Source organism: Megascapheus bottae, chromosome 22 (assembly GCF_031878675.1).
Source record: "Megascapheus bottae isolate mThoBot1 chromosome 22, mThoBot2.hap1, whole genome shotgun sequence".
NCBI classification, from domain to species: Eukaryota; Metazoa; Chordata; class Mammalia; order Rodentia; family Geomyidae; genus Megascapheus; species Megascapheus bottae.
The window spans coordinates 13587551-13614707 of NC_143530.1; the positions used below are offsets into that span (position 1 = coordinate 13587551).

At 42.1% G+C, this 27157-nt stretch overlaps 3 protein-coding genes across 3 annotated transcripts in view; 2 read left to right on the plus strand and 1 right to left on the minus strand.

The window, feature by feature from the left end:
- Nucleotides 1-128: 128 nt before the first annotated feature.
- LOC150047855 (mamu class II histocompatibility antigen, DR alpha chain) lies at nt 129-6073 on the minus strand. The gene is made up of 5 exons (XM_090356031.1): nt 5935-6073; nt 2889-3134; nt 2124-2405; nt 1710-1875; nt 129-507 (listed from the first exon to the last, which is right to left on the minus strand). Exons 1-4 carry the CDS (start codon nt 6014-6016, stop codon nt 1721-1723), a joined length of 765 nt encoding a protein of 254 aa, XP_090212157.1. The 5' UTR covers nt 6017-6073; the 3' UTR covers nt 129-507; nt 1710-1720.
- A 7173-nt stretch (nt 6074-13246) lies between these two features.
- LOC150047856 (testis-expressed basic protein 1-like) lies at nt 13247-26847 on the plus strand. The gene is made up of 11 exons (XM_090355231.1): nt 13247-13468; nt 15336-15422; nt 16355-16387; nt 16763-16795; nt 18234-18266; nt 18352-18381; nt 20058-20075; nt 21369-21389; nt 23232-23252; nt 23827-23838; nt 26843-26847. The coding sequence occupies exons 1-11, from the start codon at nt 13456-13458 to the stop codon at nt 26845-26847; spliced, it is 306 nt and encodes a 101-aa protein (XP_090211357.1). The 5' UTR covers nt 13247-13455.
- Nucleotides 24618-27157, plus strand: part of Tsbp1 (testis expressed basic protein 1) — a 28744-nt gene continuing 26204 nt past the window's right edge. Inside the window, exons 1-2 of the mRNA XM_090356454.1 lie at nt 24618-24679; nt 25707-25727. The gene's annotated coding sequence lies outside the window, so the exon portion shown is untranslated. The remainder of the gene's footprint in view (nt 24680-25706; nt 25728-27157) is intronic.

Here is a 27157-nt window from a genome sequence, read left to right on the forward strand (position 1 = left end):
CAGCCTCCTAAATAGCTAGGATTACAGACATGAGCCACTAGCACTCAACTGACCATTTATGTTTTTCAGATCCCTTCTGCCCTTCCCTATCCAACCCCACTAAGAACTAACTCAGGCATGAAAAAAAACCCACCACAAAAAAAAGGTTTATTGTAGATAGACAAATCACAATTCAGAGAACCTTAGGCAGGGAGTGCAAGGAAGCTTTCTCTACGCAATGCTCAGCACGTTCCACAGTGGAGACAGAACCTAGGGCACTTATCACAGAGGCATTACATGGCAACGACACAATGAAAGGAAAGGGAGGAACGCAGAACAGGAAAGGGCTGATGGCTGAGCTCCCAGTTCTCTGCTGTGCTAGAATGAAATATGTTGTGCTGGGGAAATATGTCTACGCTTAATGTTTGGGGCTGGAGAATGTTGAAATGATCGTCTTGCAAGTCTGTCCACTTTGGAAAACTTTGAAAGCAGAAATTTCTCCATTGAACTTCTAAGATAGGCTGTTACCTGTAATGAGACACATATAGTTACTTACTAGGAAGTTTTAAGATGAATATTTTGAGGGGCCGGGAGTTTGGCCTAGTGGCTAAAGTGCTTGCCTAGCATCCATGACGATCCGGGTTCAATTCCTCGGTACCACATACATAGAAAAAAGCCAGAAGTGGTGCTGAGGCTCAAGTGGTAGAGCTCTAGCCTTGAGAAAGTCCAAGGACAGTGCTCAGGCCCTGAGCTCAAGCCCAGGACTGGCAAAAAAAAAAATGAATATTTTGAGCTCTTTCCTTCAGATATTCCCCCAACCCTCTCAACCATTGCACTTTGGAAGCTTTGTCAAATTTAATATTACCAACATGAACTGTAAACCGTATTTTTCAAGTATACATCCTCTCTCTCCTTCTCTCTCTCTCTCTCTCTCTCTCTCTCTCTCTCTCTCTCTCTCTCTCTCTCTCTCTCTCTCTCTCTCTCTGTGTCCCCATTCTCTCCCCCACTTCCTCCTTCTCTCTCTTTTGTGCCAGAACTCAGGATTTTGTGCTCTCCCTTCGCTTTTACCCTCAAGACTAGTGCTCTACCACTTGAGCCACATCTCCACTTTCAGCTTTTTTTTCTTCTTAATTGGAGATAAGAGATTCCCATGTGTGTCTGCCTCAGCTGTCTTCAGACCTGGATCCTCAAGATCTCAGTCTCCTGAATATCTAGAATTACAGCCACCAGCCCCTGCCTTAAACTTTTCTTTGAAAAGATCTTCTCCTAGTATTTTTCAGGCTGGAAGATCAGAGACAGCCCTTGATCTTTAAGAGATTTCCATTCCATGTGAGGAACTTACCCTAACTCTAAAGGAGCCAGGCTCTGGAAATGCTGTGAAGTTTAATGCACTGCCTTAGAAAACATCATTCAAGAAATGCCTAAATCTTGAGGTTCACTGCCTCCCTAACCAAGATGCTGGATTCTAACATTCACTGGTCTTGAGAATTGGAGGTCATCTCTGAGACTGAAGGTATGGCTTAGAATCAAAACTTGGGGGGGGGGGAGAATGACAACCGATTCCAGGGCCATGGGAAACCAGATGATGCCATTGGCTGATTTCTTCTAGCAAAGAGAAATCCAAAGGTACAACTTGTCCTCCCCTGTGTAGTAGCACATGTCTACTTTCCTATATGCGTCCCTCGCTCAGACCCCTTCAGAATGTCTTCCTCTGACGGGCCCTAACCCACCTCCATAGGGATCACAGAGGCCCTCGGCGCTGTGCATTGTTGCCTTTTTGTGTGCCCTTGATGATAAGAATGATTCCAGCGATGATGCACACTAAACCCACAATCAGACCCAGGGCACACACCACATTCTCTGTAGTTTCTGGGAGGGGAGATTGATCTTGCATCTCTGGAGGAAAAGAAAAGAGTAGGTAGTAGGAAATAAGGGGAGGGCCCATTTGAACTCTCATGATCAGCAAATGAAAGAAGAGGAAACTAGAATGCTGTATCCAGGCAACTGTAGATCTAAAGGGGGGGGGGGGAAGAGTGTGACCTCTGGGGAAACACAGAGGAGTGAAATTACACTGAGGGCCCAGTCACCAGCAGCATGGAAGGAAAACCTTAGAACAGGCAGAGAACTGAAGGATGTTTCCATACCCCAGTGCTTGAGAAGAGGCTTCTCCAAGCCCCAGTGCTCCACTTTGCAATCATAAACATCTTCTGTGGAGGGCAGGAAGGGTAAGTAGTGGAATTTGCGGAAAAGGTGGTCTTCCCTGGGTAGGAAGACAGTCTCTGACACGCCTGTGGTAACAGGTTGTTGGTTTTTCAGCCAGGTCACCTTAACCACTGGAGGGGAGAACTTGTCGATGAAACAGATGAGGATGTTGGGCTCCCCAGCTTCCACAGGGGTCTTGGTCAGCACGGTCACCTCTGGAGGCACTGGAGGACACATGACAAGACATTCGCTTCCATTCTTTAGGCTTGCTTCTCTATTTCCCCCTCCCATACTGACTGGTGGTACAAGCATGTCTAAAGCTCAAAGCAGTGGCTGGAATTTGGCCTTGAGAAGTTTATCCCCCATTCACCAATACCTGTCTCTGATACTCCAGAGCCAAGATTCAAGTATGTAAAACATCCAAGAACCTAATTCTTAATCTGTTTCTCCCTCTCACCCCCCTCGTACCCCCTCCACACACACCGTGTACACTCAGGGCAATCATTTTGTGAATGATCATGAAGACAGATATTAGGAAAGGATGCCTCTTATAAAATTCTTGGGCTTGTGCCATGGGAATTTCATTTTTTTTTCTGGGGCAGGGAAAGGCCTCAGGAAGGGAGTCGTTATAATATGACACAAATCGCTGAACTATCTATTTTAAAACTATGGATTTCCAGGTGCGGGAGAGCGGTAGAGAGGTGTACCGTTGTCATCTGGTGTGTGGTTGGAGCGTTTAATCATGATGTCCAAGTTGGCTTTGTCCACAGCTATGTTGTCCAAAGCACCCTGGGCCTCAAAGCTGGAATACTGCCCGAATTCTTCAAGCCTCCAGACAGTCTCTTTCTTTTTAAGATCCACGTGAAAAATCTCATCGCCATCAAAGTCAAACATAAATTCTCCTGTTTGGTCAGGGGACAGATAGAACTCCGCCTGGATGAGCTTATGTTCCTCTAAAAAGACAGGGGAGGGAGTTAAGGAGGTTATTGGAAGAGGGAGATGAAGAAGGATGCATACAGGACAATGGGAAGGGACAAGGCCAGGTGGAACCGAGGAAGAGGCTGAGCTGGGATGAGCTGTGGGTGTGGGTACCCTTACTCAGTAAAGCTGGAGGGTTAAAAAGAAAAAGGCAGGGATTGGATGGAGAGGGTAAAAGGAAGGAGATGAGAGCTGTGGGGTCAATAAAATATTGGACTTTATCCAGTTTCTTACCTAGATTATTTCTAGCTACTTATGTATGGCTTTCCCAATTCTACTGCTGTGGTTTTCATTTCTAAAGCAGGTTTGAGATAAGTAATTGTTTCTTCCTCAGCCCTCTAAGCAAGCACTGATCACATTGTATTTAAAGACTAGACTTAGAAAAAATACAGCTGAGGGCCGGGGGCAGTCTGAAGAACCCACGAAACTGAGATTAAGACTAGGTAGTGTTGTAGAGTTTTTGTGCATCCCAAACCATACCAGACTACCTCTGTGCAAAAGATTGGCTCTAGATTGGCGTTGGCAACTTGGTTCCTATTGTAATACTGCTCGGACTGAGACTGTCCTATTCTCTCATTATTCAACAGAGCATAACCAACTTCAGGAAGACTCAGCTTGAAAATGGTCAACTTGATTATCCGTGGATGGCCGATGGACAGGTGGTTTCTCCACTTAAGTCTTCAGAGGAAGAAGTGAGCGATTTAAATGTTTGGTGGTATATTCATTTACCTAGAGACTTACTTAGCATTTGCCTATATACACAGGCTTTCTGACTGCCCTTTTCCAACCCAAGGAAAGAGCATGTGTCTTTTCCAGGGAAATGTGACCACATAAAGCTCTTCCTGGGCAGTAAAAATGTCTAGTTGGTATTACAGATCTCAGGTCTGGGTAATTATTCTGCATATCTTCATTCTACCTGTAAGTGTCTGAAGGGGTCCCTCTGAGTGAAGAAAATTCCCTCTCTCTCTCTCTCTCTCTCTCTCTCTCTCTCTCTCTCTCTCTCTCTCTCTCTCTCTCTCTCTCTCCCCGCCCCTCTCTCTCTTTGAGAGCACTCAAATTTAGTTTATATATAGTTTGGATATAAACTATATGTATGCATGTATATACATATAGTACCCAGCTAGAGATTTCTAATTTTTAATTTTACTAATGCTCCAGAATGAAAAATTAAAGCCCACAGATAAAAATTTGCTAATGCTGCTGGGCATGGTGGCTCATACCTGTAATCCTAGTTACTCAGGAAACTGAGATCTAAGGATCACGGTTCAAAGCCAACTCTGGCCATTAAAGTCCACGTGACTCTTATCTCCAATTAACCACCAGAAAACCAGAAGTGGTGCTGTGGTTCAAGTGGTAGAACACTATCCTTGAGCTGAAGAGCTCAGGGACAGCACCCAAGCCCAGAGTTCAAGCCACATGACCCACAAAAAAATTATTAATGTCTATAGTAATATTTTCTCATCCTCTATAGCCTCAGCACATACCAACTCAAAAGTATTACTACCCAACTTAGTTTTGTCCAAGTAAACTAAATTTGACTACCTATATTCTAAATTATTTTAGTATATACATACACTATTATATATGCTAAATTATATATATAATATTACATATATTAGCTGTATTCTAAACGACTTTAGTATACACACACCTTAGCACAAATGTTTGTTCTGAAGATGACAGAGAATACTAGAAGATACTCCATTTACTTGTTGTTCTACCCTTTTGGGAATATTACTAAATAACTAACCATAGATCTTGTAAGATCTACTGTAGAATGAGATGAGAGAGGCTAGCGTTGTTCCAAATACAATTAAATTAGATGTAACTCACCAGCATGGCTGCCCTCCTACCCCCATTGCTTTTCGGGGGCTTTTCTTTCTAATTATCCTCAATATTTTCATTGTTTGTGCTCAAAATATGCTGACTAGCTGGGTGCGGTGGCTCACGCCTGTAATCCTAGCTACTCAGGAGGCTGACATCATGGTTCAAAGCCAGGCCGGCAGGACAGTCTATGAGAGTCTTTTCTCTACTTAACCACCTAAAAACTGGAAGTAAAACTGTAGCTCAAAATAGTAGAGCACTAGCCTTGAACAAAAGAGCTCAAGGATAGTACCCAGACCCTGCATTCAAATTCACAACTGACACACACACACAAAAAAAAGCCACGTAATAAGCTAAAAACAGTGCTAAGAACTTTTCATATGTTTTTCCATTTAATTCTAAAAACTACAGTGAGGTTTCTAATTTGGAGGGGGAATGTGGGGAAGGGGGTCAATCCTGGGGCTTGAACTCAGCGCCTGGGTGCTGTTCCTGTTTCTTTTGCTCAAGGCTAGCTCTCCACCACTTGAGCCACAGCTCCACTTCTGGATTTTTTTGGTAGTTTATTAGAGATAAGAGCCTCAGGGACTTTCCTGCCCAAGCTGACTTTTAAATCATAGTCCTCAGAACTCAGCCTCCGGGGTAGCCAGGATTGTAGGCGTGAGTCACTAGTGCCCAACTAGAAGTTTTTAATTTTTAATTGCACTGATGTTCCAGAAAGAAAAATTAAGGCCCATAGATAAAATTCATCCCTATCAGCATTTCCCTCCACCCTGTGTAACTTTGACTCATATGGGCCCAAATGTATGACTACCCAACTTAGTTTTGTCCAAATAAACTAAAGTTGACTTATCTCAGCTTTTGATAGTTTCAGATTTAGTCCAAAGATTGCACTGCAAGTGTCCACAGTTCATTTCTTCATCTACTGTCCCTATTTTTCATCGCAGCACTTACCTTTGATAGCCCATGACTCCTGAGGGCCGATCAGGATAGCCATGAAGAAAAACTGTAACATCAGGACTCCTTTTACGGACATTTCTTCTTGGGTGTTTTGATGGGGAGCAGTAGAGCTCTCGAGTGAGACAGACAAGAATAAAGAAAAGAGAATTAAAGTACAAAGTAGTAGAGCTGTAACCAATCAGAGAAATCTTTTCAGATGACACAGCTGTTGCTAGGGAAAGGGTTCTCCTAAAGGGTGCCACAGAGGAAATATGTAGTTCAGCATTTAATATCAGACTCTCCATTTATTTGTTATCCCAGGAAGTAAATTTCCCTAACAATTACTTTATCCATTTATTCCAGAAGTAAAAATCTTAAGTAAGCAGAATAAAATTTTAAGTTTTTAAGAATATTCTTCAGAGCCAGGATGCATGAAACCCTGGGTTCAATTCCTTAGTACCACACATAGAAAAAGCGGCACTGTGGCTCAAGTAGCAACATGCTAGCCTTGAGCAAAAAGTGTCCAAGGACAGTGCCCAGGCCCTGAGTTCAAGCTCCAGGACTGGCAAAAAAAAAGGAAAAAATATTATTCAATTTATCCACTCTTGAATTCCAACCCAAATTCTAGAAAGGAATATACTTAAAGAGTATTTGAAGTACATGAATGAGAAAAGAATTGGGGCTGGAGGCATGGTTCAGATGATAGAACACTTAGCCAATGAGTAAAAATGTCAGGTAATGAATTCAAGTCCCTGTCTCAGACCAAAAGAGAGACAGGAAGAGGGGATGGGTGGAAAAAAGAGGAGAAGGGGGGAGGGAAGAATTGATGGAAGTATCATACCTAAAGTGAGTACTAAGGCCTGGAGTTTGGCCTAGTGGTTAAAGTGCTTGCCTAGCATGCACGAAGACCCGGGTTCGATTCCACGGTACCACATACATAGAAAAAAGCCGGAAGTGGTGCTGAGGCTCAAGTGGTAGAGCTCTAGCCTTGAGAAAGTCCAAGGACAGTGCTCAAGCCCTGAGCTCAAGCCCAGGACTGGCAAAAAAAATAAATAAATAAATAAAGTGAGTACTAAACACAAACCATGCCTCTGGGATGTGATAGCAAGAAACTTTTTGTGTTTTGTTTTGCTTTCTGTTTTTAGGGGCAATAAATCCAGTTAAACTGTCAGGCAATGGAGAATGCCTAAATTTTGGCAGTGCAGATAGCAACTTCCCTGGGGGTGGGGTGAGGGTAACAATTTTCAATAAGAAATGTACTCCTTACCTTACTTATATAACTGTAACTGTCCTTGTTACAGACATGATGGCCCATGCCAGTAATCTCAATTACTTAGGGAGCAGAGTCAAAGAGAAATGTGGGTTTAGGCTAGACCAGGCAAAAGATATTGAGCTCTCCCCTCAACCAGAAAGCTGGGTGTGGTCATATGTCTCGGTCACCCCAGACATGTGGGCATACAAATAGGAGGATTGTAATATAGGCCAGCTTGGGAAACAAGAAATCGAAATTAAACAAACCTATGAAATCCTAATTGAAAAATACCTACAGCTAAAAGAGTCAGGGCCAAGGCTCAAGTCAAGCATAAATCCCTGAATTCAAATATGAGAGAGAGAGACAGAGACAGAGACAGAGAGAGAATTTCCTATTGCTTCACCTTTTCTGCCAAGTGTGCTAGATCCTAAGATAAACAACTCAACTTAAAATCTCAGGATCTCAAGGTTTAAGCTTCTGCTAAGTTCAGAGAACACACACTGGATAAAGTTGGAAAGCTTTGCTTTAGAATACAGGAAGTGAGCCTAGAAATAAAGGAGGTGCCTTCTCTTATGAGTGTCACACACTGGAGACATTCTTTAGTAAGAGTCTGACTGGAGGGAGTCATATCATCTCTCAGGCACACTAGAGGAAAGAATCCTCAGGTGAACTTTACTATTCCTTCTTTCATGTCAACAACAGATTATGAAAGTGCTTCTACCATACAGCCACTAAAGTTCTGGGCCAAAGAAGACATTTTTGACATTCTCTCTGGGGAATACTAAACGTTGAAAGATTCTGAAGCTTGGGGCCAGGAGTGTGTGGCCTAGTGGTGGAGTGCTTGCCTAGCATGCACGAAGACTCGGGTTCAATTCCTCGGTACCACATACCTAGAAAAAAGCCGGAAGTGGTGCTGAGGCTCAAGTGGTAGAGCTCTAGCCTTGAGAAAGTCCAAGGACAGGGCTCAGGCCCTGAGTTCTAGCCCAGGACTGGCAAAAAAAAAAAATTAAATAAGATTCTGAAGCTTCTGTTTTGGAACACAAGAGTACAAGACAAAGGAAAAAGTCAACGTATACAAGGAAAGCACGGTAATATCCGTTTTCAACAAGAAGTTAGCTATCAGTGTTGCAACTCTTGGGACAGTGCATTCATCATTTAGCATCAGGCACAACCCATCAGGTAGATTTCCACACTGCTGTGCCATAGGCTGTGTCTTATTCTGATATGCTACTCCCCTCCCAGATCAGGAGAGAAATCACTGATTTTTCTCATCCTACCCAACTTCCTTACATGCTCTCTATTATTAATTCCAACATGACTAAGAGGAGACTGTAGCACAATTCTGTTCTATACTTGTCTATGATGTAGAGTTATCATCTCTTCTTCAGGGGCAAAGTACTAGTATTGTTTTTCTGGGTACCATCGTGCCTCGTTCTTAAAAGCTGCGTAATAAACACACGGTTAATTCAGTAACTGTGCCTTCAACCCAAAGTGTTGCTCAGTAACATATGACAAGCCTTCGACCTCAGCCACCGATAGGTTTTGCTTCGCAGATGACTAAATTGAACATTTCATAAAAGATTTTCAGTTCCTCTTGTCTGTCATCAGAAAGAAGTGTTCCTATTTGGCTAGCATTCATGGTTTCCTGTTCTCCCAAACTCTAGCTTCCCCTGTGTGGAAGGGGGCTTCCGAGGGCACCTGGGCGACGTGAAGCCATGAAGAGCCTCTGTGCCCCTTGGTTTAGCCAGGAGGTAGAAATCCCTGTCCATGCTTTAGATAGAACTCACCCCCTACGTAACTGAATGCCCTCTCCTACACCATGAGGAAGTTTAGAAGAGGATGTCATGTCACTGCTGACTTCAAACGAAGTTTCAGGAGCCTGCTGGAAAGCCCCCAGTGAAGCTTGGTTCTCTGCGTCTACAAGAACATTTTACCCTAATATTGAAAAATTATCTTTCCCTAAAACAGAATGCTCCAAACTCATTGCACAGCCCTCCAGGAGATGGGAACCGTTTTTAAACTTCTATCCCATGCACTCTTCTTCCTTCGAAATCACTGAGTTATTCATTTCCCCCTCTTAAAAGTGCAGATGATTTTGGGGGGACACCTCCCCGTATGCTTCTTTAAGAAGACCCTGAAAGGAACTGTCCACTCCTCCAGTGGCTGCCTCCTAACTCATGCCAGAATTTGTAAGGGGATCATATCAAAGAAATGTGATATTAAACAATCACTCAGAACCTGAAGTCTCTATTTCTCTTTCTTTCTTCGTTCCTTTCTTTCTATTTTGTCAGTCATGGGGCTTGAACTCAGGGCCTGAGTGCTTTCCCTGAGCTTCTGTGCTCAAGGCCAGTGCTCTACTACTTTGAGCCACAGTGCCACTTCCAGTTTCTAGATGGTGAAGAGTCACATGGACTTTCCTTCCCTGGGCTGGCTGGCTTTGAACCAGGATCCTCAGATTTCATCCTCTTGAGTGGCTAGGATTACAAGCATGAGCCACCAGTGCCCAGCTGGGGTTTCTTTTAAACAACTTCACTGTGAGGCTGTTTTGTTGGAGGGGGGCGGGGGGTATCTGGGCAATAGGACAATAGGAGAGGAGGGCTGGATCCATTCTCAAGGGACTGATTCAGGAGGAGAGACAGTGGCCTTACCCAGAGTACTGTTTTAGGGTACATGTCTCAAAATTGTCACCCTCTCCCCCTGCAGGCAGAAGACAAGCGAAGAAGATTGAGGAACAACTCTACCACAGCAGGATAGAAAGATGGCTGATTTTTCTTTCTCTTCTCTGTGGGACTTATACATGTATAATTTCCATTGCCAGGAAATCTCTAATATGTCATCTTTCTGGGGCTTACCTGACAATTTTCAAAATCACTTTGCAGCCAGTGTCTAGGAGTAGATTCAGATAACTTCTGCATGAATGTCCACGTGCAAAGACAAAGCATCTCTTGGTTTGGTATTGTTTTCTAAATAAGAAAATTCCCTTGTTCTCACATTTTGTCTCCTTTCTTTTTTTTGCATTTTTTATTGTAATTAGTAAAAGGGTTACATGATATTTGCCAGATAGAAGGTGCATTAATTCACATTTTGTCTCCTTTCTTGTTCCACTCTGTCATCTTTCCTAGGTGCTTCACTCCCAACAGTGACATGTGGTAGCGACACAGAGAGGCTATGGTATGACTCTATTCTCACTGTATTCTGCAAAAATAATGTGAGCAGTGAACATAATTTATCGTTCCTATGTTAAAACAAAAGACATTGGGATCCCAGAAATGAATGGTTTTACCCAAAGTAAAGCTTGGATACAAATATAACTAAATTTAAGATTTAAACCACAGGAATTCTAAGTTTCTTTCATCATCTGATGGCTGAGACAGAAGGAGGGGGGTATATATGACATACAAAGTCTCAGCTTGATTTTAATTATGTTCTAAAATTTATGTGCCAGTGATTGCTGATAGAGATTCCCTTCTTGAACACTAGTTTGTTAAACATGACATTTGAAAATAGGATGTAAAAAAAAAATCAGTGTTAATAAAATATTTTAATAAAAATTTTTATTTTAATTTTAAAAAATAAAAAGCAGGTTTTAAAAAGGAGGAAAGCTGACAGGGAGAGAAGGGGAGAGGGATAGAGAGGCAAGAGAGAGAGAGAGACAGAGGAGATATCCCAGCAATTGGAAGGAGTACTGTCTTGAAATTAAGTCCTTGGAGGTCAAGGCTGTGAGCGAGTCTCTGCTGCCCTCTGGTGGCCACATAGGCCTACGACTCCTATTCTTGCCCTCTGGAATCCTTATTCTGCCTGCTGGGGTCACTCAGTGCTCTGAGCCTTTGTCCAGATTCTCCCAAATGTGGGCTCCAATCAGAATAGTAAACAGCTAACTGGATGCGGTGGCTCACCTCTGTAATCCTAGCTACTCTGGAGGCTGAGATCTAAGGATCAAGGTTCAAAGCCAGCCCCACACAAAAGGACCTGAGACTCATCTCCAATTAACCTCTAGAAAACGGAAGTGGGGCTTGGCTCAAGGGTAGGGTGGTAGCCTTGAGCTGAAGAGCTTAGGGACAGTGCCTAGACGGAGTTCAAGCCCCATGACCCACCAAAAAAAAAAAAAAAAGAATAGTAAACAGTTTGTTTCTTCTTTATCTCTTTCATATACAGTTTTCATTAAAAAAAAATTTCATTCAGCCAAGTGCCAGTGGTTCATGCCTGTAACCCTAACTACTCAGGAGGCTGGAATCTGAGGATTACAATTTGAAGCCAACCTGGGCAGGAAAGTCTGTGAAGACCCTTCTCTCTAATGAACTGCCAAAGAGCTGGAAGTGGAGCTGCGGCTCAAGTGACAGAGATCTAGCCTTGTTTAAAAATGCTCCGGGACAGCACCCAAGGTCTGAGTTCAAGCCCTAGGACTGGCGTGCAAGCATGCACAGGCATGCGCGCGCATACACACACACACACACACACACACACACACACTCCATTAATAACATAATTTTGGACACAGTTTACCACAAGGAGCTAGCTGGTGGCTGTCATCTCAACTACTCTACTCAGGAGACTGAGATCTGAAGATCCCAGATCAACCACAGCCTGGAAAAAAGGTGTGACACATTCTCATCTTCTATAAAGCACCAAAAAAAGCTGGAAGGAGGGCTGTGGATAGCTCAGGCACAGCACTCAGACCCTGAGTTTAAGCTTTAGGACAAGAAAAAAAATGTGTTTGTCCACTAAGAACATTTACATAATAGTTTGTGAGGAAATATACACCCAAGTTTAAATGGAGCTGTTGTAGGCAATTAATTGGTCATGAAACAAACTATTGGAAGATGGGCACTGACAGAATCTCAGCACTGACCTCACTGTTCCCAACAGCTTTGGGTAAGAAAAATTAAATTTGGTGTTCTCTTACTGAAGATTCTAATTTTATGCGAAGCACTAGGCTGTGTCATGGTAGGCATTAATCTAGAAATTTCCAGGTAATCTCTACCCCCTCTCCCCATACCATGTGCTCAGTGGTATTTCTGTTCTGGAAGTAAATGGGCTGGGACTGGGGCAGGTCTCTCTCTCTCTCTCTCTCTCTCTCTCTCTCTCTCTCTCTCTCTCTCTCACTCACTCACACACACACACACACACACACACACAACTGGTGAAAGCGTGTTGTTTTATTTTGTTTTTGTTTTTTTTTACCAGTCCTGGGTTTGAACTCAGAGCCTGAGCCCTGTCCTTTCCGGCTTTTTTTTTTTTCCTATGTATGTGGTACTGAGGAATCAAACCCGGGTCTTCATGCATGCTAGGCAAGCACTCTACCACTAGGCCAAACTGAAAGTGGTTTTTTTATCCAGAACACTATACTCTTAATGCCAGCACTGCAAGCAGCAAAGTTTCGTTCCAGTGTTACAGGAACTGCCTGCCTCTTCCTCCCTCAGGCTATGTCCTCTTTGCCACTTCTCTTCAGGGTCATTGTGGAAGAAAGGGAGTCTGTGGGCAAGGCTACCATCAGATCCAGGGCCTCAGTGGGGAGCAGGCCCTGATATACTGATAGATGGAGGAAAGAAATCCCTAGGCCTTCGTTCATGCTTGTTTGTCTCCTATGCAAAACTCTCTTTTCTTACCGTGAACGAGGGCCTTACCTACACCCAAGGAGAAAAGAGGAAACCTCACATTCAGAGGTACCACTCAACTCTTTTTCTCAGGGCTGGCACACTACACTTACTTGAGCTGTAGCTCTACTTTTGGCTTTCTTTTTTTTTTTATGATAAATTGGAGGAAGAGTCTCTAGGGAAGTCTGTCTGAAACCAGGGCTGACTTTGAACCAAAGTCCTCACGTCTCAGCCTCCTGAGTAAGATTACAAGCAAAAGCCTGGTTTTAAATGTAAGAATTTCTTTTCACTTTTGATTCCTGAACCCTTCTAAAGTGTTCTCAGGTCTCAAATAGCTCCAGAAAATTAGAAATCATTTTAAATCCCAGGAAAGTTTCCATTCAATTTCAATGTTCTTCCCAGCCTCTCGGTCTTCTCCCTTTCCCCTTAGAACCTCTGAAAGTTCTAAGGCTTTGTTGCCACATCCACTCTGGAACCTTCATAGACCTCACCTCCCATAGCCGGCTCTGGTCTGACCAACCTGAGCCAGACAGCTCCTTAGGGGCCCTCTGCATCTCGTCTACGAGGGCCTCCTGACACTCAAGCTCTACTGCTCAGGAACAGTGAGCTTGACTTGTTTGTTTTCTCTTGATCTCCTCCTGACAAAGGAATCCAAATGACGTGGAATCCCCTGAAGACAATACCTGGAAAATGGCCGTCTTGGGTATGGACCCTCTCTGAGGTTTTCTTGATCTCACTGTTGCAAGAACCTGCTTCTGGAGACATTAATACCATTGCTTTACTTCTTTGCCAGCTTTCCTTTCAAACTCAGGATCCACTGTTTTGTTCTCCCTCGTTCCTCTGGGAATCTGGGGGAAACAGCTCAGATTCAACTAAGTTGTTAGAGTGATACTGAGTTTCCTCTTTGGTTTCTAGTTTGGACTGGTCAAAAATAATCAATTTCCAGCTGGGTGCAGGTGGCTCAGGCCTATAATATTAGCTACTCGGGAGGCTGAGATCTGGGATTATGGTTCAAAGCCAATGTGGACAGACAAGTCTGAGAGCCTCTTATTTCCAAATAACCAGCAAAAATACAGAAGTGGATATATGATTCAAGTGGTAGAACACCAGCCTTAAGTGGAAAAAAAAAAGAAATAACCAGTAATTCACCATAAAGATTATCTTGTACTAGTCAGAAAAATATTATACTCATGATAGAGAGCAGACTGTTTGCCACTGATTGTAGAGGTATATTTAGAAGCAAATTTCTGAGGGTAAATGTGGCAGAATTGTCTTACAGGACCCAACACCAAAGAGACTCAAATTCATAACCTGCCTTGGTGAGAGGTGTGTTACTAGATCTTGAGGCAGACTTCTTTATCTATTGCTTCTTTTGAAATAGTCTTTAGTCTGATGGAAGCTATTTTTTTTTTATTTATTTTTGCCAGTCCTGGGCTTGAGCTCAGGGCCTGAGCACTGTCCTTGGACTTTCTCAAGACTAGAGCTCTACCACTTGAGCCTCAGCACCACTTCCGGCTTTTTTCCATGTATGTGGTACGGAGGAATCGAACCCGGGTCTTCATGCATGCTAGGCAAGCACTTTAACCACTAGGCCAAACTCACGGCCCCTGGAAGCTATTTTCTTAGCCGTTTGAAGTTAGATAGTTCAGCATTTCCCTGTCACAAACAGGGTTATAAACGATTGATCTTCTCTCTATCTCTCTTTCTTTTTTCTTCCCTCACCATTCTTTTTTCTTTCATAGGTTCTGGCTTTATAACCATAGCACACTATCAAAGACTTTTCTCAACTGGAGCTTCATGATTTTACCCTACATCAGCCAAACATAAACCAATGACAGATAAGCAAATACTGTCAGATTTTTTAACTATAACTAATGGTTGAAACAGACTGTTTTAACCGTCTAAAAATGTTTTCGTGTTGTCAGTCACAGCTGACAAGCTTTACCTAGATCCACTGTATCATGCAGGAATTGGTACATGGTTACTGGGAGATCTTTCTCAGCAATAAGATAGTTTTGAGCTCTCCTACAGCTTGAATGCTTCTGGGGCCTCTAAGCTTTCCAGTTGCTTCTTCCTGTGAAGTTTCTTGGCATGTATTCTCTCCAGATATATATTTGTATATGTTATGAATGTGCAAATGTAGTAATATTATGTTTTAAAACAAAAAAGATTATAGATATAGATACAGAAAATACACTAAAATAAAAATTTTAACATATTTTTTCATACCCCAAAATATGGTTTGCTGCCTACTGGTTACCTCAAATTTTCTCTTATGCATGAGAGTCAGGGGTTGTAAGAAGGATGAGATTGGCCAGATTGCATACTCTAAACCAAAGGTCAGCAGCTGCTGAAGTCATGGACACACAATCAGAGAACCCACACTAGAGCTGAAAGAGGGCAGAGGTCGGCTGCAGGGACAGTAAAATGAACAAGATAAAGAAACAGAGGGAGTGAGATCGAAATGGGAAGGAGAAAACTGTCCATTTGTTCACCAGAAATTGTCCCTGATAATGATCTAGCCCGAATCCACAAGCTGTACAGATGACTTTTTTGTTTGTTTGTTTCAGAAATAACTTTGGCTATCATCCTGACTCTACTGGGACTTGCAATTTTGGCTATTTTGGTAACAAGGTGGACACGGCGCAAACAAAATGGTGAGTGAGAATGAATCAAAATGCAGGTTGCCTGCCACACTCCGGGGAGAGGGGAGCCAGGATCCAGTCTGCTCCTCTCCTTATCACAGAGCTTGGAAACGTTGCCAGTGTTTGAGGCTCTGATTCAATACAAATCAAACAATCTTGAACTTAGTGACACATTTTACAGTGTTAAAGTTCTAAAGCTTATATTATCAATACTGTCAAATTTTTTTAATCACAGAGCATTTAATAAGAAATAATAATAATAATAATAATTGGGCCAGGAGTTTGGCCTAGTGGTAGAATGCTGACCTAGCATCCATAAGGACCCAGGTTGGATTGCTCAGTACCACATACATAGAAAAAACTGGAAGTGGTTCTGTGACTCAGGTGGTAGCGTTCTACCCTTGAGAAAGCCCAAGGACAGTGCTCAGGCCATGCGCTCAAGCCCCAGGACTGGCAAAAAAAAGAAAAGAAGAAGAAAGAAGAAAGAGAAGAAGGAAAAGAGGAAGAGGGAGAAGGAGAAGGAGAAGGAGAAGGAGAAGGAGAAGGAGAAGGAGAGGAGGAGGAGAAGGAGGAGGAGGGGGGGGAGGAGGAGGAGGAAGTGATAGGCCAAGAGTGTGGCCTACTGTTAGAGTGCTTGCCTAGCATGCACAAAAGCCCTGAATTCAATTCCTCAGTCTCACATACACAGAAAAAGACAAAAGTAGTGCCATGGCTCAAGTGGTAGAATGCTAGCCTTGAGAAAGCTAAAGGACAGTGCTTCAAGACCCAGAACTAGCACCAAAAAAAAAAAAGCAGCGAGTCAGTGATGCATCAAATTCTGAAAACTACCTTGCAATCAAAGAGGTGGAATTTAGAATAAGGAAAACTGGTCTGGTGGGGGGGGGGAGCAATATATTTCTTTCAAGTAATTAATAGAAACATTTTTGCCTAACTGTTTTTTACAGAATTGTGTGTCTCCAGATACAGTTCAGAACAAAGTAAGTACTTCCATCCACGAGAAACAGAAATAAAGTTAGCATCCACCAATGTGACAGGAACAAAATTTGTCTAGTTAACCATTGCATTTCCAGCACCTATGAGAAATAAACTTCTAAAAAAAACAAAACTCTACCAAAGATTTCTTAGTACTCTGAAAGTCAAAGCTTATTCAACAGACTAAATGAATAAGCCTGTGTGATTTTGAGCTTTGGAAATAGCAGACTACTCTGGAATGAGACCAGATGATTCCATGAAAAGAGCAAATCTGATGAGCTAGTTCATGTTACATTAACGCTTTGGAATCTTTAAATGAAAAGCTTCACGAATAATCACAAAGAAAAATCATAGCTCTCTGTCTCTGTCTTGCTCTTCAGGTACTGGCCTTCTGGACTATGAGGATGATAGAGGTAACTAGATTAGAAATTACTAAAGAATAACGAAAGAAAGAAAGACAGTTATCTCCCTCGGAGCATGATTAGTTAGCCTAACACATTTTTTTGCTGCTACAATGTCCAACCCCATATGAATCTCTCCATGCATGTGCATACATAAGTACAAAAGAACTGTGCACTTGAGCTGGGAGTTTGGCCTAATGGTAGAGTGCTTGCCTAGCATGCATAAAGACCCAGGCTCGATTCCTCAGTACCACATACATAGAAAAACTCAAGTGGTAGAGTTCTATCCTTGAGAAAGCCCAAGGACATTGCTCAGGCCCTGTCTCCAAGCCCCAGGACTGGCAAAAAAAAAAAAATGTGCATTTTGCCCAGAAAACATTTCTCCTAGCTGAGTACAGTGGCTCATGCCTATAATCCTAGCTATTCAAGAGGCTGAGATCTGAGGATCAAGTTTCAAAATTACCCGGGGCACTAAAGGACCTGAGACTCTTATCTCCAATTAACCTCTAGGAAATGGGAAATGGAGCTTGGCTCAAGGGTAGGGTGGTAGCCTTGAGCTGAAGAGCTCAGGGACAATGCTGGGCCTAGGAGTAGAGCAGTAGCCTTGAGCTGAAGAGCCCAGAGACAGCACCCAGGCCCAGTTCAAGCCCCATGACCCACAAAAAAAAAGAAAAAAAGAAACATTTCTCCTCCCTAAACCCATTAAAATAATTTGTTGCTGGATGCTGGAGGCTCACACCTGTAATCCTAGCTACTCAAGAGGCTGAGGTCAGGCTGAGCCACACCACTGGGCTAGAACTTTGTCTTATTATTGAGCCACTACTATTGTCTGCTACCAAAAGCATTAAGAGGTTTGCATACAGAAATATTCTCTCTCTTTCTCTCTCTCTCTCTCTCTCTCTCTCTCTCTCTCTCTCTCTCTCTCTCTCTCTCTCTCTCTCTCTTTTTCTCTGAGAGAGAAGCAAAAAAGGGAGGTATATAGCTATTTGGGTCATTCTTGATTCTCTTAGTCCATATTTATTTCCTTACCTCTCTGATTCATCCGTCATGAACAGCAAGGGTGAAAAGGAAAGAGTTATGGGGCAGGAGTGTAGCCTAGTGGTAGCGTGCTTGTTTAGCATATACAGAGCCCCCAGGTTGTTCCATTCCTCAGTACCACATACACACAAAAAAAAGCCAGAAGTGGTTCTGTGACTCAAGTGGTAGAATGTTAGCCATGAGTGAAGAAAAGCTCAAAGACAGTGTCTAAGCCCTGATTTCAAGTTCCAGGACTGGGGGAAAAACAAGTTATGGCATCTTCTCTCTGTATTCTGACATGGAACCCAAAGAAAATGGGAATATCTGGGGAAATAACACATCATATTCACAGCTGTGTTGGTGTAGAGCAATAGTATGTATAGTTCTTGACGATCTGCTGGTAAGATTAATATTTTCATTTTCTTTCCAAAAGGTATTAGCAATAAAAAATCTAAAAGAGCAAGAGGTAAATATATTCTAATCTGATTAGAAAGCAAACTAGATGAACATTTCTCAACCTAAAATCTCATTGTGTTTTCCTCTTCTTTTAGGATTCCAACATTCATATTCAACAGAAAGTGGTAAATAAGTTACATACTAAACCATTAAGTAAATAATACATATAAGTATATGTATAAGAAAGTAAGAACTGGGCTGGGAGTTTGGCCTAGTGGTAGAGTGCTTGCCTAGCATGCAGGAAGACCCAGGTTCGATTCCTCAGTACCACATACATAGAAAAAAAGACAGAAATGGTGCTGAGGCTCAAGTGGTAAAGCTCTAGCCTTGAGAAAAGTCTAAGGACAGTGCTCAGGCCCTGAGTTCAAGCCCAAGACTGGCAAAAAAAAAAAAAAAGAAAGTAGGAATTTAGTTTTTTTCTTCAATCCTATAATAATTTGCATGAGGCCCAAGAAAAGTATATTTTAAGTTTATGGTAAAATAGAAGGAAGTCCCCATTTATTCTTGCCATAATAACCTGAGGGGCTGTAAAATGGACTGTGTGACTCAGCTTCCGGTCACTTTGATAAAATTAAGTTAAGAAAGAGGTGCTTAGAGACGCCTGGTTTCCTAAATCTGTCCATTATGTCCTTGGTCTCATTGCTTTTAGGCACCTTGGAAGAGACTACTCATCTCATGCAGTTGGGAAACAGAGTTCATAACAAAGTCCCTTCCCCCTGAACCCATGCATCTATGAATTCCGAAAGGAATCCATTCATTCATGAGGTCAAAGCCCTCATAATCCAGTCACTCCCAAAATACTCCACCTCTGAACCCTGGTACCTTGGGGACAAAACCTTCCTCACAGGAGCTTCAGGGTGGATATTACAGGTGTGAGTCACCAGGACCTGCCAACGTGACCTTTTTTTATGTGATTGACTTTGTCTCCAGATGTTTTAGAAATTCTGTTTCCATTACGTCACTGAGAAATAAGTTTTAGGTCACAGAAAATATATTCTATAACAATAGCTATATGCTATATATTTGTCAAAAATTGTCATGAAACCAAGTACCCATGGCTCACCTCTGTAATTCTAGCTACTCAGTCTGAGATTTGAGGATTTCAGTTTGAAGCCAACTGGGGCAGAAAAATGTGTGAGACTATCTCCAATTAACCGCCAAAAAAAAACCTGGAAGTAGAGCTGTGATTCAAGTGGTTGAGTATTAGCCTTGAGCACAAAAGATCAGGGACAGTGCCCAGGCCCTGAGTTCAAGCCCTGAGCATGGGCAGGCATGCACACACACAGACACACACACACACACACACACACACACACTCACACGCATATACACACACACACACACAGAGTCATTAAACTTAGATTTTTACCATTTATGTTATAACTAATATATTCTGTTTTGGTTAGGCCTTGCCTGCTTTTTTAAAAACTTTAACCTGGGCTGGGAATTTGGCCTAGTGGTAGAGTGCTTGACTGACATACATGAAGGCCCCAGTTTGATTCCTTGAAACCACATACATAGAAAAAAGCCAGAAGTGGTGCTGTAGCTAACGTGGTAGAGCTCTAGCCTTGAGAAAGTCCAAGGACAGAGCTCAGGCCCTGAGTTCAAGGCTCAGGACTGGCAAAAAAAAATTTTTTTAATCTGTAAATTAAGCCATGACAAGATATTCCCCTAGTTTCTTGCCCACTGGGTATTTGAAATTGTTGATTAAATGATCCTCTGTAATAATCATAAATATGACACGTATTTTAGGAATAGAAAATTATAAGCTGATTTTTCCTTGTTTCATGTGTGTTTTCAGTAATGTCCAGAGATTACAGTAAGTATTACCTTGCTTCTTGACAAAAATTTAACTCTCACAAAAAAATTTATTAGTCCCTTAGATTGTCTTTTCAAGGGGGGGGGGCTGCGAACCCTATCAGAGTATATGGACGCTTAGTGAGTGCTCCTAATATTGTCTTAGAATGATCTATCCTCAACAAGTTTAAAAATTCCCTAGGAGGAAAAGAAAAGGATACCGGAAATGATGAATGAGGGGAAAAGAAGGGGAGGATGGGGAGGGAGAAAGGCACAGGGAAAGATGTATAAGCCACAGGATTTTATAGGAATAGTGGTTTCAGGTAAAAATGAAAGAGATTGAAAAGATTTCTTTAAGCTGAGAATGTGGCTTAGTGGTAGAGCACATGCCTGGCATACATGAAGCCCTGGGTTTGATTCCTTAGTACCACATACACAGAAAAAAAAAAAAGCCAAAAATGGCACTGTGACTCAATGTTAGAGCCCAGCCTTGAGTAAAAGAAGCTCAGGAATGGGCCGGGAGTTTGGCCTAAGTAGAGTGCTTGCCTAGCATGCATGAAGACCCAGGTTCCCTTGGTACCATATACATAGAAAAGGCTGAAAATGGGGTTGTGACTCAAGTGGTAGAGCTCTAGCCTCGAGAAAGCCCAAGGACAGCACTCAGGCCCTAAGTTCACACCCCAGGACTGGCAAAAAAAAAAAAAAATAGAAGCTCAGGAATAGTGTCCAGGCCCTAGGTTCAAGCCCTAGGATTAATAAATATCTGATCAGAAATGCCTCCCATGCTGGGCACTTAAGGCTCATGCCTGTAATCCTAGCTACTCAGGAGGCAGAGATCTGAGGATCATGGTTCAAAGCCAGCCAGGACAAAAATGTCCTAAGACTCTTACTCCAGTTGACTAGCAAAAAGCCAGAAATAGAGCTGTAGCTTAAGTGGAAGAGTGCCATCCCTGAGTGAAAAAGCCAAGTGAGAGTGAATTCTTGAGTTCAAGACCCAGGACTATGTGGTGTGTGTGTGTGTGTGTGTGTGTGTGTGTGTGTGTGTGTGTATGAGAGAGAGAGAGAGAGAGAGAGAGAGAGAGAGAGAGAGAGAGGTGAAGGGAGGGGGGAGATGCTTCCTGGGCCTAAGTCTCAATCAGAAAAAGTCAGGAATGGTGTTGTGGCTCATGTGGTAGAGCACTAGCCTTGACCAAAAGAGTCCAAGGACAGTGCCCAGGCCCTGAGTTCAAGCTGCAGGACTAGAAAAAAAAAAAAAAAAACCAGAGGTCGGGGATCCAAATTCTAACGATTTACCTCATATTTTCCTGTGTTTTAGCACCGTCAGCCAGCTCCACAGGTAAGTCTTTTCTTTCAATTCCATCTTCTGATTTGCAATCTCTGTTTTTTCTCTATTTGTTTTCCTCCCTTCTTTTAAAGAAGGTTTAAAAATAAAGTGCAAAAATAATTTACACTAGCTGGGCCCTGGTGACTCACGCCTGTCATCCTAGCTACTCAAGAGCCTGAGATCAGAGGATCACAGTTCAAAGCCAGCCTGGGCAGGAGAGTTCGTGAAACTCTTATCTCCAGTTAACCACAGTGTGGCTCAAGTGATGGAGTGCTAGCCTTGAGCTGAAGAGCTCGTTTAATCCCCATGACTGACAAAAAGTTTTAAGGAAATACTAATTTACACTTGATAACCCTGCCGTTGATGTGGCCATGGATACTATTTTGGCATAGTAAGTAGTCCATCCACTGATAAACTGAGAAAGAAAACGTGGTATACATACAATAGAATATCATTCAGCCATAAAGAAGGCTCAAATTGCTGGAAAGCAGAACTGAAGGTCATCATATTTGTTGAGATAAGCCAAGCTCAAAGAGCCAAATATACAATGATTTCACTCATATATGGAACCTAGATCTAAAATGACCATGATTTGGGAGGAGGAGGAGGAGGAGGAGGAGGAGGAGGAGGAGGAGGAGGAGGAGGAAAAGGAGGAGGAGGAGCAGAAACAGAAGGAGGAAAAACATGTCTATACAAAAGAAACCATTTGGAGGAATCTGTGCTAGCAGGGAGGGGGAAAGGGCGTGGTTAAGAGGATCAAAGTACATTATGTGTGTGTGTATGGATGGGTATGCCATGTTTTATATACAGTAGGAAATATGTAGATATAACATAATAAAACTCACCAAACACTTGTTCAAAGTACACTTAAACAGAGGCATGGAAATCCCCTTGTACTATTATTGTATGCTAAGGAAAAATAAATTTGGATTGTTTCCTCTTTATGTACTTGGACACTTATCATTCCTGCTTCCCAGCTCATCTCTACCCTTTAAAACTTAGAAACACATTGAGGGCCAACTCTTGCACATAAATAGAGTGGGCAAGCAGTCTGGGCCCCAGGCCATCGTTATCTTCTTCTACTCCACTCCTCCTATGTAATTTGTAGGAAGTAGAAATCACTGTTGGAGCAGCTATTTAGTCATAATTTGGTCTAACAAAGGATCTTTCAAACAAAGGAAAACCCCAGAAAGAAAACAGAGAGGAGAAGAAAGGTAAGAAAATAGTAAGAGCCAACTAAACAAAAAAAGAGAGAAAATACAGGGCTCATGCCTATAATCCTAGCTACTCAGGAGACTGAGATCTGAAGATCACAGTTCCAAGCCAGTCCTGGCAGGAAAGCCGGGGAGACTCTTATCTCCAATTAACCCCCAGAAAATCCAAAGTGGTGCTTTGGCTCAAAGTGGTAGAGCGCTAGCCTTGAGCTGAAGGGCTCAGGGACAGTGCCCAGGCCCAGAGTTCAAGCCCCACAGCTGACAAATGAGAGAGGTGGCTCACACCTATACTGGCTATTCAGGAGGCTGAGCTCTGTAGATCGCAGTGCAAAGCCAGCCTGGCCAGGAAAGTCCGTGGGACTCTAATCTCTAATAAACTACTCAGAAAAAACCTGGAAGTGGTGCTATGCAGTCCTGTCCTACCTCAAGTGAACGACTTGGGTAATCCACGGGAAGTCTGACATTTGTGCCTGAAAGCCAATCCATAAGCACATAAGGGTCTGCAGTTCACACTGCATTGCAGAGGATAACGGAAAGTGGTATGGATTGGTCCCTGACTCTTTCCCACAACCATTGTAATACAATGTCTGTGGAATCAAAGCTACACACACACCTCATTCTTGCTTTTGTTTTCTTTCAGGAACATCCCGATCAACTTTTAGTAAGTGCCTTTACTTTTCCTCCATTCTGCCAACATTCCGTTAGGAGGACATTTACCTAAACACCCACATTTATCCCACTGAAGCACAGTAGATGCCAGAGTTTCCTATTTCTCCCTGGTTTCTTTGTTTTATATAACCAGGTATCTCAAGAATCAGCCAAACTTCTGGAAAGCAAATGAAAGTTCCTTAGGGGCTTTCTATCACTGTGCATCATTCCCAAGACAGGACTTCCAGAAAGGAATACACAAAGAGAGCTAGGAGTTAATATGGAAAATAGGGTGAGAATGGAGACAATAGAGAATGACAAACAATAGTACCACTTGTCTTTGGAGATTTTAAGTTGTGTATGGCTGACAGTAATATTCACTGTTCCCTGAAGATGTGCCCGTCAGCTGGCATTAATGAATACACAGTGTAATCCCCAACTCCCTGAACCCTAACATTCCCAGGGGTTCAGTGTTCCCAGGGGCTTTTTTCTCTGATCTTCACACAAGTCCCCCAAAGAGGCAGAAAAAAATTGCTTTTGATTAAAAAAAAAACCACATAATGTTTTGTTTGATTCTTTTTTTTTAGGAGAACAAAGGGGTAAGTTCCTTTCTTTTTTCTCTTGAGTGTGCCACAGAGCTGGGGAATTTATTCCTAATTCTCCAAACTCTTTTCCCTCTTCTTTTCCTCTTTTTCTTTCTTTTATCCACCATTATTTTATCTGAAATTAGAGCTGTAGAAAATGAGACACCCACTGATTCACAAAAGGCGAAAGGGAGTTGAAATGTTTTAACTGGCTGATGATGGCTTTAGTGATACAGAATAGTTTAACTTAGAACAAGGAGAAAAGATGAGTGTGGGTTTTAAAAAGAGCAGGGAATGGAGGCGGGATTAGAAAAGGGCCATAAATAAAGGAAGTCATGCTTACTGAATCCATGTTTACAGGTATCACAAATTGAAAAAAGAAGTTTAAGAACATTAATGTTGTAAAGGGTATAGAGCTAATAAAAAGGGTAAAACTGAAGTCCTAAGCCTTATTAGACTAGTGCTTGTCTAACTGCCACCAAGACATTATTAAATATATTTAGAAGGCTAAGATATGAGGATTTCAGTTCAAAGCCAGCCTGGACAGAAAATCTGTTAGATTCTTATCCCCAATAAAAAGTCAAAAATGGGGGAGGAGGAGTTTGGCCTAGTGGTAAAGTGCTTGCCTAACAAAGACCCACGTTCAATTTCTCAGGAAACAGTCTTGAGGTGAAAGATCTGAGTGCCAACTTTGTGGGGTTCTCTGGCTCCCAGATCTTTCACTTCAAGACTATTTGCTCCTCACATCTGGGAAGGGGGGAAATGACTTCTATAGTCTAATTCATAAGATTTTATTTGTCCATCTTTATCCTAGGTAGTAATACAAGAAATTTTAAAACAGCTAAAGAACCTTTGAGTGAGTTCTCCATATTTCTGACGCCATTCTTTTTAATCTTCTATAAAGTATCTACTATGAAAAGGGTGAGGTTGAAGAGTGTGATAAAGAAGATACATGAACTTGGAAGAATAAACATAACTACATAGTCATAAAAATCTATGATGGGCTATCTACTCTATAGACAAAATAGAAATTTATTACATAGATTAATGTGTAATTTTAATTATGTTCTAAAACCTAAGTGCCAGTGATTGTATGTAGATTCCCCTCTTGAATACTTGTTTGTTAAACATGACATTTGAAAAATCAATGTTAAAAATGTAAAAATCAATGTTAATTATTTAATTAAAAAAAAAAACCTGTTCCTTAGGCCAGGAGTTTGGCCTAGTGGTGGAGTGCTTGCCTAGCATGCACAAAGGCCCAGGTTGGATTCCTCTGTAGCACATACATAGAAAAATGTCAGAAGTGGTGCTACAGTGGCAGACCACTATCCTTTAGAAAGCTCAATGACCATGCTCAGGCCCTGAATTCAAGCTCCAGGACTGTCGAAAACAAAAACAACAACAACAAAAACCTTGTTCCTTTACTACAATTCTCTTTTTTTGAGTCTAGTACTAAAACATTTTGTTTTAGTAAAGTGAAAATTTCGCTACTAAAAAAAAAAAACAAAACAAAACATGAATTCACTAGAAGATGTAAGAAAAATGCTGGGTGAGATGGTTTCACAATTTATAAAACAAAGCTCATAAAAAGATTTGATAGAAGAAAGTAACAATTGAAATCAAGAACAAATAATTACAGAGATGCAGTTCAGGTGGTAGAGTGCCAGTTTTGAGCAAAAAAGCCAAGTGAAAGCATGAGACTCTGACACTTCAAGCCTCACCACCACCCAAAAAGAAAAAAATAATTATAGGGTATAAGTTTATCCATCTCCTAAGCAGCCTTTCTCTCACTGCCTTTCCCTGTAAATCTAACATGTAGTATATACTTGACAGAGTCCTACTCTCTCCAAACTTGACTTTTGTGTGTGTGTGTTTAATTCTAGCTGGCCCTCCAGGAGCTATCAGTAAGTTATTTTCTCTTATTTGTCAGCTTTGATTTACTACCTTGTTATAGATATTTCATATTTCTCTTGATGTCTTTTCTTCTGCACAAACTGTCTATACTATCCCTCTTTTTCATCTTTTGCACTAATCTTAATAGATGGAGGTGCCTCTGTGAGAAAGTAGTATCTTGCTACAACGTTGACAACGTTTTGAGATTACATGGCCAAGGAAAAGGGGTGAGGAACAGAGGAGTTAAGTGTAAATTACGAACACCCCCTGCCTGAGGTGTCCTAGTTACACTCATCAGAAGAGGCTTGTTGGCAGCTGTTCTACTTAAGACCAACCAAGGGCGTTTCTGAGCTGGAGCACTGGTGGCTCACACCTGTAATTGTAGCTACTCAGGTGGCTAAGATCTACGGGTCATGATTTGAAGCCAGTCTGGGCAGGAAAGTCCATAAGACTTTTATTTCCAATTAACTGTCGAAAGAACTAGAAGTGGAGCTGTGGCTCAAGTGGTAGAGCGCTAGCCTTGAGCACAAAAGCTCAGGGGACAGCACCTAGGAATAGAGTTCAAGCCCTGGGACCCCACACACACACACACACAAGAGTGTGTCCAAAGAATGTAGTAAGAGCCAGAGAGAAGGCTGAGAGTCAACACTGAGGGTCCAATGTCACTGACGGTGAGGTTCAACATATATGCCTTGCTATGACCAAAATGTAAGTCTAGATGTTTCTGGGGAAAATTTGAAGAGATAACAAATATCCCTGGCAGAAGCACTGGGAGTAAATAGAGAGGAAGAGATATCAGAGAGGTAGCTCATTTAGAAAAGGGGGGAGGGGAGTAAACGGAAGCAGTGACATATAATGATGTCACATATGACAGATGTGGTTTATTGTTAGTTTTCATCAAGCCTTTGTCACCCTACTGCTCAGAGTGGTCCCTTGACCTGCAGAGATACAGAATCTCATCCTACTAATTACCCAGACCTACTCCATTGTTTCATGAAAGTCCTCATGGAGTTTGGGCTCATGTGGTTATTTGAATACTGTTTCTCTTCAGGATTTCAATCCTGTGTCCTTGGGAAATAGCCAGTGAGGATACTTGGCCCACATGAGCTTTTCTGTTCCTGCACAGAATGAGTGACTTAAAGCAGTGACAAGAAACAGAAAACTCACCAGGATTGAATTTGTTTCTTAACATACTTCTATCCATTCCTGAGGATCCTCAGACCTTGAACTACTGAGACAGGGCCAATCCTAAAGGAAAAAGAGAAAAGAAAAGTTTGCGGGTTGGAACACATGGCGCATAGCACACCCTGAGAAAGCTGTTAGACAAGCATGCGGGCCTAGTGTCTTGATGTCTTCCTGTGAATGTCAGTTCCTATTCCCTCTTACACTGAGGCTAGAAAAAGGCCAAGTTACTCGACTGGAATAAGAGGGTGAGCAGCAC